This window comes from Channa argus, chromosome 3 (assembly GCF_033026475.1).
Source record: "Channa argus isolate prfri chromosome 3, Channa argus male v1.0, whole genome shotgun sequence".
NCBI classification, from domain to species: domain Eukaryota; kingdom Metazoa; phylum Chordata; class Actinopteri; order Anabantiformes; family Channidae; genus Channa; species Channa argus.
Window position 1 is genome coordinate 29,168,996 of NC_090199.1, and position 15,438 is coordinate 29,184,433.

Sequence of the window (15,438 nt, forward strand, 5' to 3'; positions counted from 1 at the left end):
GACACTCATATCAAAAGTAAAAGAGAATACAAAATAGCATTTTGGCCTAATAAATATATCTAAATAGTTACAACTTAGAATTGCCCAACTTAAAAAAGTAAAAACTTTAAAATGCAGCATGGTGTTGGAATAACAGCTTGACAGTAGTAACTAGCTAGATTATTGGTTTTTAAATAAGGCAATGGCAGTGACAAAAAAATTGTCTTTGAGTCTGGTGGTACATGTTTTGACATCTGCCTGAAGGTAATTGTTTAAAGAAATTGTGTCCAGCTTGAGAAGCGTCCATAATGATGTTTTTAGCCCTGTGGAGGTAATGTGACATGGTGAGGTCTTTCAGCCACCAATCTTTTCTTCTGACTTATTAGTCTGTGCAGTGCTTTTTATTTGCAGCAGAGCAGCCCACATAAAACACATCTCAATGCAGCATGTGAGGACATTCTCAATGGTCACCTGATAAAATGCTACCAGCAGCTTTCTCTCCATGCCATTTCTCCTGAGCACTGTAAGGAAGTCAAGTTGTTGTGCTTTCTTTATAATTGCTGTGGTGTTAGGCAACCAAGAGAGGTTTTCATGTGGATGCGCAGGATTTTCATGTTTGTACCTTTTCCACTTCTTCCACGTTAATGACAAGAGTTGCAGGGACTGTGTCGCATTTCCTCCTAAAGTTCAATATTATCTCCTTTGTTTTAACAGTGCCAAGTTATTCTCTGAACTGTATGGTGTCTCATTATCCCCAGAGATGAGTCCAACCACAGTTGTTTTGTCCACAAACCTGGTGATGTTATTGGCGAGCATGCTGTCCTGCAGTTATGTATATACAAAGGACTCGACTCAACTCACAACCCTGTAGGAAAGCAGTGCTGACTCTGTGGGGGGAAATATTTTATCCAGTAGCAACGGAAGAATGAAAGCCTTAAGTCTGGCAGTTTGTCGATTACAATGTCCTAAATTATTGTATTGGAACGGGTGCTAAAGTCAAGTGAGGAGCATTCTCACTAACTCTTTTGATATTCCAAGTGGCTCAGCTCAGTGTGCACCGTGATGGCTATGGCATCTTCAGCTGACCTTCAGTTTGGTATGCATACTTATGTGAGTCAATGAATCGAGGGGTCTAGCCTTCATGTGATGTAGTTTTAGTACTTTATTACTGGTGTTAGTCCAACTGGTCTGTAATCATTTAAATCCACTTAAGCTGTCTTCTTTGGGGACTCGTATAATAATTGTTCACTATAAGCAGGATGGAATGGCAGCTTCCGTCATGTGTGAACTTTACTATGCATTTCATCTGGTTCGGCTACCTTCCTAGGATTCACTGACTTCAGGAGGTAGAGCAGGCGTCCACTGATTCCGGGATTGTATGTTCGAATAGCGGCTCCTCCCTTCACATGTCGAAGTGTGTTTGAAAAAGTCACTGAAGCCCAACTTAGCAGCTCCCCCATTGGTGTGTTCAGTTTCGATCTAGCAGTTCAGATCTATAAAGGCCAAGCTGTACTGGTGGTAGAAGTTGTTTTAATGGGGTTCCTTAGGGTGGTGATTGCAGGAAACAGGAACTTTGATGGTTTCACTGACCTATCCACAGAGTTTAACAGTCCTTTAAGCATGCTGGGCGTTTATGATAGATCTGGCATTTACAAGGCAGATGCTTAGTACCAGTGCTTTGGGTGGCTTTTCTAGCCTGTAGGCCAGCCCAGCATCCCAGTTTCTGCTTCCACTCCCTTCTCCATCACCTGCTGGACCAGCTGACAATCCACTGCACGTCCACCAGTCTAGTGATATCCACAGGAATGTTGTGAGCCTTTTGGTAGTCACTTGAAATACCTATGTTCTAGGTCTGACGTTGATTAAAAATTATAGACTACATACAGCATACACTATGTTATAAAGACACATACGCAGTTCTAAATACACAAACAGAAACACAATCAGACACTAAACTAGAGAGCCAAAAACCTTTCATAGATTAAATAGAGCAAATTCTGAAAAGATTAATTGTGTGATTAATTTACAATATATCGTGTCGAACTACAGACAGCCTATTATTAATCAAGATTGACAGCCCTATTTTCTGCCTAAAACTAAAAAAAAAAATGTTTTTGTGCCTTGGTACAACTACAATCATGAATCAGTGAGAGTGATGTCATCAGGAAATTGCAGGAGCTTTGCGGACGGATGACTAAAGCACAGAGCCTGAGGTTTACAATTTAAAGAACAACCACTTAGCAATCTATGCCCTGGTAGAAAGTACAAATTTCTTAGTAAAAGAGTCACCTATACTGTATTTTGCTCCTTTGTAAGGCCACACTGAGCTTAGTCCCTTTGAGATACTATTCAGTCTCTGAATGTGTGTTGCCTTTTCCAAACCTTCTGTAGCATTGCCTCCTTTCTTAGCTGTTAGCTCTTACTGTATTGTTTGAAGCTTATTGTCAGCATCTTGGTTTTGTGTATCTCTGCTTCAGCAGTCTATTGTTCTCCTGGATAATTATCTGCTCCTCGTGGCTCCTAAACTGTGACTTCATTGACCTCTAAAGCTTTTGTCATTATGAGCCAAGCCAGATCCAAATTAATACTGGAGGGCTAAAAAGGTTCATGTGTTTCAGGATGTGTCTACAATAAAGTTTGACTTGAGCCTGTTTCATTTATACGTCACTTTGGTCTAGTCTCTTCACTATTACACAGTACCTCCCACTTTATTCATCCAATTACAGAATACAATTTGTCCTTCTATTCTGTCTCTTCTCATTTGATTTATACTGTATAGAGTAGTTAATTGAGGTAACTACTTACCAGTGTAGGGTCCCTCCTTGTCCTTGCGGCTCTTGGTGAGTGAGCAGTATGGACGACGCTCTTTCACTTCCATAATGCTTCTGTTTGTTCTGCTGGAAAACATATATGCATGCTGCTGTAGAACTGCATAGACAGAAAGACAGACAGTGAGAGAGAGGGAGAGACAGCCAAAGATAAAGGAAAGACAGAGGTTGTAAAAGAGAAAGAGGGAAGAGTTTTTGGGCACCACCTGAAAACACACAGACAAAAAAGATAGTCGATAGAAAAGTCAAAGAATGACAGTTGTAACGTTGCTTAAACAGTAACTACATCAACTGTACAAAGTCTGGCTGCTGTGTTGATTATCTCAATCAACAGCATGTTTGCTGTGCTATTTTTTTCTGTGTGATGTTGGCATCAAAAATTTGGTGACTTCACATAGTTAAAACAGAGATGCCCATCTTTTGAGCCATGGTGTGCTCATCAAAAGATTCCTATAAAGAGACCCAAAGTTACAGGGCAGCAAATTCATTTAAAGGTAGAAGGACATATTGATTTACAGTTTAATTTAATTAACAGTCACAGTTTTAATGCAGTTTCCAAGTCTACAGTAATAATTCATACATAGTATGGACAATATCACAAAGCTTCCCTCAACCCTTTAGTGTAAACAACATGTACCAGTGTGCATAGCTGCTCTGATATCACTTATCACAACATGCTCAAACACATTAGTTCACTGCTCAGTGTGGCTATTGTAAATTATCCTTATGAATATAAATGAACTGTCACCTCACTATTAAACTTGACAACAGCCAGTTTCATCCTTCGTTTTAACTTGTCATTAACATGTCAAATTTCAGTATCACTTGCCTTGAGGAAATTGCCCTATACAGTGCAATTCCAAATGAATCTTTTTGGCCTTCCTTCATTTCATTTCAACTCATGACCACAGTAACAGAGTTTAGAGTTTAAACAAAACAAAACAATATAAATGGCAATATCAAGTCATTTTAACCAAATATTCTTCAAATACGAATTCATCTTGTTGTCATGCCTGTTGTTATTTGTCTTTTATTCATGATGCTTTAGTGTATAACAGATCACCTGCCTACAATGGTATTATGTCATTCAGTGGCAGTGTTGTTATGTCCACCATAAATATGGGCCAGTAGGTAGCTGGTCTACACGCTAATAGGTTCAATATGTGCTGCAGTGTTGTTTGGTTCTGGCACACAAAATAGACACATATGACAGGTTTTAGACACAAAAATGGAAAATATGGTTGGGGTTAGGGAAAGATGATGTGAGATATGTAATTTAGGTTAAAATACATAAACAACAATGACAAAAGTAACAATAATGATAAATTATGGTAAACACGACACAAGATGATCCCGTGTTTTGTCACTGACATTCACTATGACTGCAACCCTAGAAAGACTTTTTCGACTGTAGAAATCATTACAAATGACTGCTACACACCACACACACACACACAGACACACAGCAGCAGCATTAAACTTTCACATTCACAAAGTAATCTAAATTATATGAAGATATCAAACAGATTGCATAAAGACTGACCCCCTTTAAAGTAACCCAGTTGGTTTTACAACTCACAGAAACAGTTAAATGGTGATTACCTGGGATCAGTGAATTCATTTAAAGGGTTTTAGTTTAAATTATAATGTATCTGGAAGGTCCAGTTATTACCATGAAAATAAAAGAAATCTCCAAGCAACCCTGTGAAAAGGCAATTAATGAAGAAGAAGTCAGATCTCTTTCTTTTTAGATATCTGTTTTTTATCAGTTTTTTGTACATTTTATCAAATTAAATCAATTTCATTAATTTTATACTTTTTAAACGCATTGTGTACATATACACCTATAAGTTACTTTCCAATGGTAGCAGTGAGAGCACCTATTTATTCAGATGGTTAAGAAACACATCTGGCTGGAGCAAATATGCAATATTACTATGATATACTGTGTTTATGTGAACATGGAATGTTACCAACGTTACAACTGTTCATAACATTAGCCTGACAAAAGTTAGCTTTAGTTTATTGAAGGCTTTAGCCAGATTTGCGTAGAGTTGGTTTATGAATGGCGCAATTGCTAAGCTTGCTGGTTTTGATACTGCTCTTTATGCTGAGTTATAACAAATGAAGTTGAATTGATCATAAAATGGGGGAGTAAGCTGTTCACAGACAGTCAGCAGTTCTTTAAGACATGTGGGTCTTTGTATACACATTGAGTTGTCTGTTTCTGTCTGTGGGGAGTATTAAAGCCAGAGCTTAACTTGAGCTTTGGTACACAGGATGTATCACCTGTTAGCATCTCAAGTACTAAAACCACAGTGTTGGCCTAGAAACACTTTCATTTTTGAGAAATATAGAGAAAGAAGGTGAGAGGATGAGAGAAAGTTGACAGCAGAATTCTATTTAGTGTGATCACATAAAGGGAGAGTAGCAGAGCTTAAAAAAGACTTGTGATAAAATATATGGTCATATTATTTTCGACTTTCTTGACAACATATTATATTGAATGCTGACTTCAGACCCATGCAAGAAAGTATAAAAAAAAGCTGCCTGAGTAAGGATGGAAAAAGAAATGTAAAGATAGGTTGTGTAAGGCTGAGAGAGAGGGTGAAGCAAAGACAGCCAGTGGTGGTCAGACAGCTTTTTAAGCTGTCAACTTAATCTGAGACACTGAGCCTTAAATCCTCTACCTTCTGGACCTGCATGCATGTGAATGTTTGTTTATGTGGATGGCTTGTGATGCACTTTGCTGTCCGGAGAACATGTTTTGTGCATTTTATTCTTCACGAGGACTAAGATGTTCTGGATACTGACATTTACTACATCTGCTTCAGATTAATGTGCACGTGCTAACAGTGCAGGCTGAATCTTGCACATTGGAGTCTTCACTTCTAGTCACCTACAGGCCTGCAAACACACTGTCATCCCACAGCTTCAAATAATGAATAAAATTGTGCTACTTTTTAAGTGTTATTCTGACACCACAGGTACACTTTGGTGTTACTATTGGATGCTCCAGAAGTGCCAGGATTTGATGCCATAGGAACAACTTTATGTACACAAAAAACTGAATTGGGGTTAGGCTAAAAAACTTCAGGGTAAAGTGAAGTTACAGCATAAATTACATAAAAATAAAACACTACACGCAGTGGCAACGGCACACATGTTCTTCCTTACTATAGTAATCATGTATTCCACGTTGTGTTACAATCATCATTAACTAATCTCTCTAACAATGGTTCGTAGTTCATTACTGCAAGAACGTTTGAAGCCCTAATGAGTTATCTTATGAGAATTTGCTGATGAAACATTTTGGTTCCTTCATTGATGTATTCATCAATCACCAACTGTTGGTTCATGTCTTACATGGCTTATTAAATTAACCCGGAATTGAGAGAAATTAATGAAATAAAAAAGGTACCGCATTGTTTGGATTGGTATTAAATATAATAAAAGCTTTTATAGTCCCTGTTGACATTTATTCACAGGGTTGTAGATTTGCAGAGTGTTATTATTAACTTGGCTGAGCAGGGGCGACTGTGGCGCAGGAAGATAGAGCGGTTGCAGTTGTTGGTTCAATCCCCAGCTCCTCTGCTCACATGTCAAAGTGTCCTTGAGCAAGACACCGAACCCCAACTTGGCCCCATCGGTGTATGAGCGTGTGTGTGATTGGTGAATAAGAAACAGTGTAAAGCGCTTTGAGTGGCAATAGATATAAAAGCTATATGAGACCATTTAGTGTGGAGATACTGTGCATGTTTGTGGACACAAAACTGTGGACACAAAGACGGAGCTTTGAGGAGGTGTTTACCACATTAGAGCCGTATGCTGCTGCTGCTGCTTCTGTTAATCACTCTGCAATTAATTTTTATGTTCAGTGAACTGCCTGGCTTCAAGGGCTCCCAAGAACACACACGTTATGTGCTTAGTAACATCTCTCCCTCTTTCTGCACTATGTCCTTTGGTCTTCTATTCATATGTCATCTCTTTGTGTTACCTGCCTCTCTTTACTTGTCCAAAATGACAGTTGTAAATTGGAAAGTCAGGCAAACAGATGCAGGAACATCTTTCATTTTGTTCAAAATAACCATTACATCTCTGATTGGGTAGTGAATACACCGTCTTTCCAACCATTTAAAGAATAAATTATGTAACATATGTTTTTGATAATATACATTTTTAAAGGTTATAATTTTCTGTTGGCATTGACTCTAAATTGAGAAAAGTTTACCTTGCTCTTCTGACATGCCCATGCTTATTACACTGAAAGCTGAGCTCAACTCATAAAATATGATACATGTTTGTATATGCTGTAGCAATGTATAATAACAGTCCTAAAATATGATAGGGCCAATGCATCTTGCATTTATACATACCATATGTCTACTTAGGATTAAATGTTGGGCTAAAATGTGTCTCTTATTCTTAAAATAGAATATTTTGACATACAGGATTTTAAGAAGGGCCGTTATGTGAAAAAAAAAAAAATCTAAAATTAACTGCATAGATAAACAATTTTTGCTGTAAATATTTCAGAATTCAGAATCAGTATTTTCAAATAAAATACATTTTGGCAGATGAGTGATTCAGTGACTATTTTATAGAGAATTTAAATTTCAATATCTCTTTTATTCTTTCTTTTCATTTAGCTTTTGATCTTGTTGTTAAAAAAACGATGAGAAATCAGTGTTCTTTGGGACAAATCTGACAGGAGACATCACATATGTGTGTCCCTCCATGTTGCAGGAGAGCTTGTGAGTGAGTGGGGTCTGCACACCCAGAAAGGGGAGATGATGCTGGGTGTCACGCACACATGAGAGAGGACTTAAGTACCAAACAAGCTAAACGAAAAGACTATAATTAATTCTCCTTATTTTTTTTAAACGGCGCTGTTTTTACTTTTTTATTTATTCGAAATTATCGCGTCATTTTTACAGCCCTGCCTCTTAGCAGAATAAAACTTCTCACACAAGCACTGTAAATTATTCAGTCAACTTTTCTTGTGGAAAACTCAAATTTGAATAGCTCCCAAAACACAAGGTGAAGCTTTTGTTTTAGTTAGTGTCTGAAAAGGCTCATTTCGAATCAATGGGCAATGCGATCTGTGCCTAGTGTGTAGATCCTCTTTTGTTACAGGCTAGAAATAACAGCACTTCTGCAATCTCTCGGCCTGAAACACAAAGCAAACAGCTCATTGTGTCAGTGATGCTCTCTTTTGATGGGAGGTCATGTGGGTTATACTGTTCTTCAGGTCATGACTTCTGCTACTGTGTTGTAATATGTATTTCTAAGGTATTAGCACAAAAAAAAAACAAGTTTTTAACCTCAGCAAATATACATGATGCAGTCAACCCTGAGTCACACAAACAAGATTTTCTTTGTATCATCTAGGTCTACAGTCCATTAGCATTCATTAAACCTCAACCATGACATTGAGCAGAGAACAGATGAGATTGCTTTATATTATATTTATATTTAATTATATTGTCAATTGCTAAAATTATAACTTCATACACAACGGTAAAAGCACTGCAGCTCCACACATACACACCTATACTCATGACTGGTGATTCCACATGTTAAAGTGAGCTAAGTAAAAATTTCTAACTAATTAAAATGTATGAGGGGCTGACATCAGACGGAAAATAAAGAAAGACAACTAGAGAAATATAAAAAATAAAACTAGGGAAATGACAGAAAAAAAAAAAGATTAGAGATGCATATAGAGTAGATAGAATCATGGGAAGGAGCTAAACAGACCAGGAATGAAGAAGCAGTGTCTGTTTTTGTTTTTGGGGGTGAAAAATGACACCTGATGAGAAAAGTGTCAGGGGAGATGCAGAAAGGAAGGTCAGTGAAAGCAATCATTACTTAACTGTTGTTTTTTTCTTGTTAATAAGTGAATTAACAAAGCTGGATCACGTGCTTTATAAATAATTAAATTAATTAAACACTCTGCTTCAATGGACAAGAAAGAAAAGCTAATAAGGATTAAATAGACAGTTTGGGATTTCTCTTCATTCAAGTATATCAATAAACCTTTAATTGCTGTAAGTTAAAAATCTGGTGACTTGTGATAATTTATTTACTGTGATTTTTTTGCAGCACTTTTATCCAAAGCCCTTCTCATTCACCCATTCACACACACTCACGCACTAATGGTGGTGGCTGCCATGCAAGGTGCTCACTTGACCCACCAGGAGCGACTTGGGGTTTAGTGTCTTGCCCAAGGACACTTAGCCAGGAGGGACCAGGAATCAAACAATTGACCCTGTGGTAGGTGGGAACTGCCTTACAAACTGAGCTACAGCCAGCCTAAACCTAAAACAGATATTATTTATTATACTGTATTTTTGCTTGATTAAGTGAAATACTATACTTTCATATTTAGCACAATTTTACAAATACTGCTATGAAAAAAAACTATTGAATTTAAACAACTTTGAATTCAATATGATTTGATAATATTATTATATACGTCCAATTATAGTCTATACTTTGTTCTGGAAAAAAATCCAATAGTGAAAATTACCAAAAAGAAATATTTCTAGTAATGAATAAAAATTAAGAACAAGAGGTCTGTGGTGGAATAGATAGATGCTTCATCCCTTCTAATATATAACAATTCAGCACTTTAATTTAGAAGATGCACTAATTTATAGTTCTAACTATTTTCAATTACACCTCTTTAGCCAAACCTACGTGACTGAACACTACCTAAATTTCTGTCTAAACCTGAAACGTGATGGGTTCTGTTTAGTTTGGGTGTGGTATCCATCTTCTCCTATGTGCTGATGAAGACTGCTAGCTCATGATTAAATGACATGATAATATAAATGACATAATAGACTAACGTGTGAAAACAATGTGTGAGTAAAGGCCATATTGTTTGTTGAAAATATGGTTAACATAGAAAATGAATTAAGTTATCCGTGACATTCCTTCCTGTATTCAAGAAGTAATTTCAAGCTACATTTCAAAATGAAATGTCAAAATGGCATTTTTTATGTGCTTATTATACATTAAGGAAAATGCATAATTTTAGTAAAGGAGGAGTAAAAGTGTCCAATTTACTTCAAACTCATATATGTAGGATTGAATTAGTTTAAAGACACAGTAACTCTTTTAAATGTAGCTTTTATTTTTTGTGCGAGGATCATTTATGGTTTAGTGAGCTTTCAGCATCCTTATTTATCCAAATTTCATAATGACTAATAGCTTATTTTCGTTGTCACTTTCAGCTAAAAAGTAAGTAAAAAAACATCTTACAGATCTTATTGAACTGTAGCCCCACACGACTGATACTATCATTCAAGTAAGTAAATTCTCCAATACTATGCCTACAACTCAGTGTGTGCCTACAGGTGACATGCAGGTATGGTGGCAAGCAAAACCAAAACGTGTAATGACAGACATGTCAGAAATGTTTCTCCAGGATAAAGCAAAGTACACATAATGTATCACTTAAGCATAATATAAAAGCAAAAATGAGGAATTTGATCAAATTTAATGAATTTATTTTTGAGCACTTCTTTTATCATTACTTTTTTAAATTCAGTGTTTTGTTATTTCAAGCTTTTCTCTTAAGTGTAACAACTGGGAAACCAAGGATATGAGGGCTACGAATCTGCTTAACCTTCCAGCCCATCAGAAAAACATAGCTTTTTGTGGAAGAGCTATGAAAGAAGTGGTTTCAGCAGAGAAACACCTAAAATATAACATTGTAGTTCACATTTATCATTTAGGTCTCAGCATTAAAGCTGCAGGTAACAAGAAGGTTGCTACTGTTACTCTTGACACACACACAATTCTAATACAACCCAATGCTATTAAATGTGGCCTCATACGTACAAATCACAATAAAATTCAACGGAAGGAAATTTTTAAACTCACAGTTAACTACTTTTAAAAAGTTAACAATAATATTTATAGGCACATCAGGCACTTATCAAACGAATTCATATCCAAACAAATTACCCAACTGTCCAGTAGACAGAAAGAGTAAACCTGTTGCTGTCCATGCAGTGTATGGGCTCTGTGTTTGTATTAGGCCAACCTACAGTTCTGTGTGGGTTCCAGAGGTGAGGCACAGCCGTTGTTTTGCAAGTTTCAAACAAGTCCTAAGTAAGGACTAGAAAGTCTGCTAACAATTAAAAATCCTACATTTTATTTCAGTTCATCACACCTGACTAGACAATTATTTAATATTTCAGACTTCTGAACGTAGTCACTGGTAAAGTAAATGAGTAGAAATCAGAATTTATTTTTAGTTAATATTGGAGCAACTGTGGCTTAACTGGTAGAAGGTGTTATCCACTGATTGCAGGGTCAGTGGTAAGATTTCCTGGTCCTTCTGTCAAAATCTCAATTTTTTTCAGTGGGTTCCATTCCAGTGGAATGAGAGCTTTAGTCTGTAGAGTAGAAGCGTAGTAGATAAGTGCAAAGAATAAAAAGAAAAAAAGTGAATAATATCAGCTGTGGCTATATTGGGATATTATAATATATCAAATTCCATATCCAGTTTTGAATCACTTACAGTACTGAATTTGTTGAGAGCATTTGTCTATAAAGTTTTGCTGCTAAAAAATTAACCTTGTATTAAAGCACATTGCATTTATGTAATGAATAATTGTGAGAAAGAATTTTTGTAACTATTCGTTAACATTCACCACACTATTGCTATATCAGCCCTGCTGTGACATTCTAATATAAAATGTTCTAGTCTTTCAGGGGAAAGAGGTTTGAAGACGATGTCGGAGTACTGGTTGTGCTGAGCGACTGCGACATCTCATTATGTCTGATTGATTTATTGTGTCAGACAATAAATTACTCAAATTACCATACCATAAATTCTGATGTATGGACCGAGGGGGGAGAGCAAGTCAAAGGGCTCAAGTGCAAATGAAGTCATTAGTAGGTGGTGTTAAGTCTAAGTCCAACCGCAATTCAAAAGTCTGACTTGAGCACGTATCCTGTGGTTTTAGTCCCCACCTTTGGTCACTTCTCTCCAGCAGCCGATTTAAGGCTGGCACACATCTAACAACTGTACAGCTCATTGTGACTGTGGAATGGTCATGTCAACTTCAGTCGAGTCCGTTTAGGAAAAAAAAAATCTTTTAAAACAATGAAAAAGATTTTTTTAAAACAATATTAAACAGGTTTAATATTTACAGCCAATATCAATGACTGATGACATCATAACTGAGAAAGACACAAAGTACACAAAGTACTCAGTCAGTCAGAAGATTCTGCTACATTCACCTGTTTAGTCAACTTGAAAAGATCGAAGAGATTTATCTAAGGTGGGAGAGACATGATTTCAGTCTGTGTGTATGTAAAAGAGAGAGAGAATGTGATAAATCTTTGATAAATTAATTAAACAGCACATTTTAATGTGAATCACTAACTATGCTGTGCACAACCAAAGTTAAACTTGGCCAAAATGTGTATTTATTACAGAGATGATTTTACCGCTGTGTCCCTGTCTAGCTTTTATGGTTTAGAGTAAAGTTTCCAAACAGTGCACATGGGCCCCAGTTAAAGAGCACAGGTGAAGAAGTTGGGACTTTTTCTATTCTTTCCTCTCATCTTATCTCATTTCCCTTCTTCAGCTGATAATTTCAGCCCACATATTCCCACTCACTCATTTAATTTCAGTCTACTGCATCATCAGCTAATTTAACAAGCTGATGATGCACATTTACATTATTGCAGAAATTATTTGACATTATTCCTACACATTAAAGAATCATCTTCTGACTCATATTAGAAGCTTGAGGCCCTCATGAGCTTCTATTAAAAAATCCTGCAGGCTTTACAATCAATCGCAGCAAACAAGACATAAAGACAGATATATAAGATAGATAGTGGATAGAAGTGGATAGATATACGGAGATAGATACATTATGACACAATATGTTCAAAATGTAACAACAAGAGCTGCAGTCTACCGACAATCAGGCAGGGAGACTGGGGCTGTATTAGCTCTAAGTTTGTAGCCTACCTCAGTTTTTCTGTTCAGGTTATATGTCCATTTGTGTCCAGATATCCTCATACCAGCAGGATAATCCAGTAAAACTTTAAAAGCTCATTTTAAAATACTCCACTCCTTCATTTTCTTGTTATTTATTGCCCTTAATCATAACTACCTTACTCCTCCATTTATCTTTCTCTGCAGTTTGTCTGATTTCTTTTCTCATTTATTTTTTTAAATTCCCCCCTGCTCATATAACACTCCTATCTATCTTTTCATTTACCTCTTGCTCTGTCCCATGTTTTCTGTCCTGGGTTTCTATGAGCCCACATGTGCAAATCTGCTGGGATTATCTCTCTTTGCCTCTCTCCATTTCCTACCTTTCATTAACTCACTCTTAATCCCTCTCTCCTCTTAGATTAAAAAAGAGAAAGGGATGATGAAAAGAAAAACAGTTGCAGAGATGGCACTGTTTGTGACTGAGAATAAAAAACACACAAAGAGATTTGAAGTAAACCACTTGATGTACATATAACTTATATGCAAGGACAGTAAAGAAGTTATGTAAATGGAACGAGTTAATAAGACAACTGTGAAGGGCACTGTAAGGAAATACCAAAAAAAAGTGCAAGAATTATTTAATCATCCTCTTCTTTCTGATACGAACAACACTTGTCAGGGTGAGAACAGGGTCATTTAGCAGCAACAACCCTGGAATATGTTGGAGGTTCAGTGGGAAGTCCAAGGATAGACCAACACAAATGGGCACATCACAGCTTTTCCACAGATATTTATTGCTGTTGGAAAGTCTATGCAGGTCAATTATTGGCAAGTTTCTAAATGTCATATTTAATTTTACCTCCCACTTTTTCACTGGGGGGAAACTGGCACCATGTAGAACTTCATGCACAAAAACACTGACATGTAACACAGAGTATACAAAGATCAGCCACAACATAACAGTATATCTACCAAGTGAATTAACCCATCAGAGACTTGGTGCCCATCATCATAGTTTTCTGGTTGCCCCCATAGTAAGTACGGGACTCTCTATTAGGCTGGAAATAACACATTTTTAACAAACCATTTCCCAGCTGGTCCTAATGAGTAAGTAATCATTTTTCCATAAGTAATGTGTTGAAATGACAAATTGTGCACGTAGAACTCATTCACTGTAAATGGTTCTTCTTTGCCTTTGGAGCAAAGAGACAATGCAATTCTCACACACATCTCATCCACTGGGACAGTGTGTCTCCAACTTTAATGCCCAAAGACGTTTTTCATATCTACGGCCTCATACAGTTCAGGGAACCAGTTGTTAAAAAGCACTGCCATGTTTGGAGGCAGGCGTCTTGAGGCAGAGACTATTTTTTACAATAGGGGGCAGTTTTACACTTGTTTTTGACCAAAACAAATGTGAGGGACACATGTGCAAACACAGCTGTTTGGTTAGGGTTAGGCTCCAAATAAAGATGGTAGGATTACTAAAAACCATCGCAGTCTGCCCTAAAAATATGTAGTGTAGAGTCACATTAGACTAAAACCTTGGTCTCCTGTCTGAAAGTCCCCCCCCCAGACTTGCCATCTGAGAATATTTGTAAGGTCCAAATAGTATGTCATGTTGTTACGTTTACTACTGTCGTCAAGTGGAAAGATGTATCTCATTATGATTTTTTGCAATTCGCACAAAAGAAAATCAGATTTAAATTTACCAGGGTGATAGTCTGCAGTGTGATTAGTGGTTTAAGCAACAGTACCGTAATTACTAAACCATAGAAACTAAATGGCCTCATGCATTAATGTAGATGAAGTCTTACTTTGTTCAGCACCAGATAAGGCATCTACTTATGTCTGCAAATTATGTCATATGTACATAATTTCTGTAAATGCTGCTCTGAAAACACATACATACACTAAGTTTGTCTACCTTTGACAGGTGTGGGTAGAGTTTTGAATAGCAAAAGCAATGTATACTTAAGAGCAGTCCCACAGGCCTCTGTCTAGTTCTGTTAGCTGAAATTTGAGGTAGCGGCTGGATACCGTACCTAATTACAGAAATATATCTGTCTGGGCAGTCAGAGCGAGCGATGGAGTGAGGGTGAAGGTTTAGTGTAGGTTGGGAGGGAGGAGGACAACTCGTGTTAACAATGAGACCATTGATTTCCAGTTCCTTCATAGCTTTCTTCAACCATACATTATCTTCCATCCCTCCTTTCGTGCTATTGTTTCTTCCCCCTTCTTTCTTTCTGCTTATCTCCTTTCATAGCTTTTAAGCTTTGCGATCCAAACATTTCAGTTGATTTTAGAAAGAGGTTCTGTTTTCCAGTTTTGAAGACAATATTTTAGTGCCTGTTCTAAGCCCACCTTAGTATTTTGTTTCTTATCCCTGCAATTTATAACCCTGACTCCTCCTTCCTGTTCAAGCAGCAGCTTTCAACTGGCTACAAAGGACTGATTGTACATCGTGTGCGTCTCTGTGTAAGGGTGTTTCAGTGTGTGAGGAGATAATGTCTGTAGCATGCATGTTTCTCCGCATCCCACTAACACAACTTTTATGTATCTGTGACGTGGTATGTGAAGGAGGGGGGACCTGTAAAGACCATGAAGGGACTGAAACCAAAGACGAGGGAGGGAAAAGATGAGTGAAGTGGAAGATGA

At 37.1% G+C, this 15,438-nt stretch overlaps 1 protein-coding gene across 12 annotated transcripts in view; it reads right to left on the reverse strand.

The window, feature by feature from the left end:
• Positions 1-15,438, reverse strand: part of LOC137124082 (teneurin-3) — a 379,316-nt gene that overhangs the window by 208,060 nt on the left and 155,818 nt on the right. For 11 of the 12 annotated variants that reach the window (XM_067498733.1, XM_067498732.1, XM_067498743.1 and 8 more), the window contains one exon: positions 2,785-3,013. In XM_067498733.1, the coding sequence (XP_067354834.1) occupies positions 2,785-2,887 (103 nt within the window). In that variant the 5' untranslated portion in view covers positions 2,888-3,013. The remainder of the gene's footprint in view (positions 1-2,784; positions 3,014-15,438) is intronic. The other variant, XM_067498734.1, reaches the window with a different exon arrangement.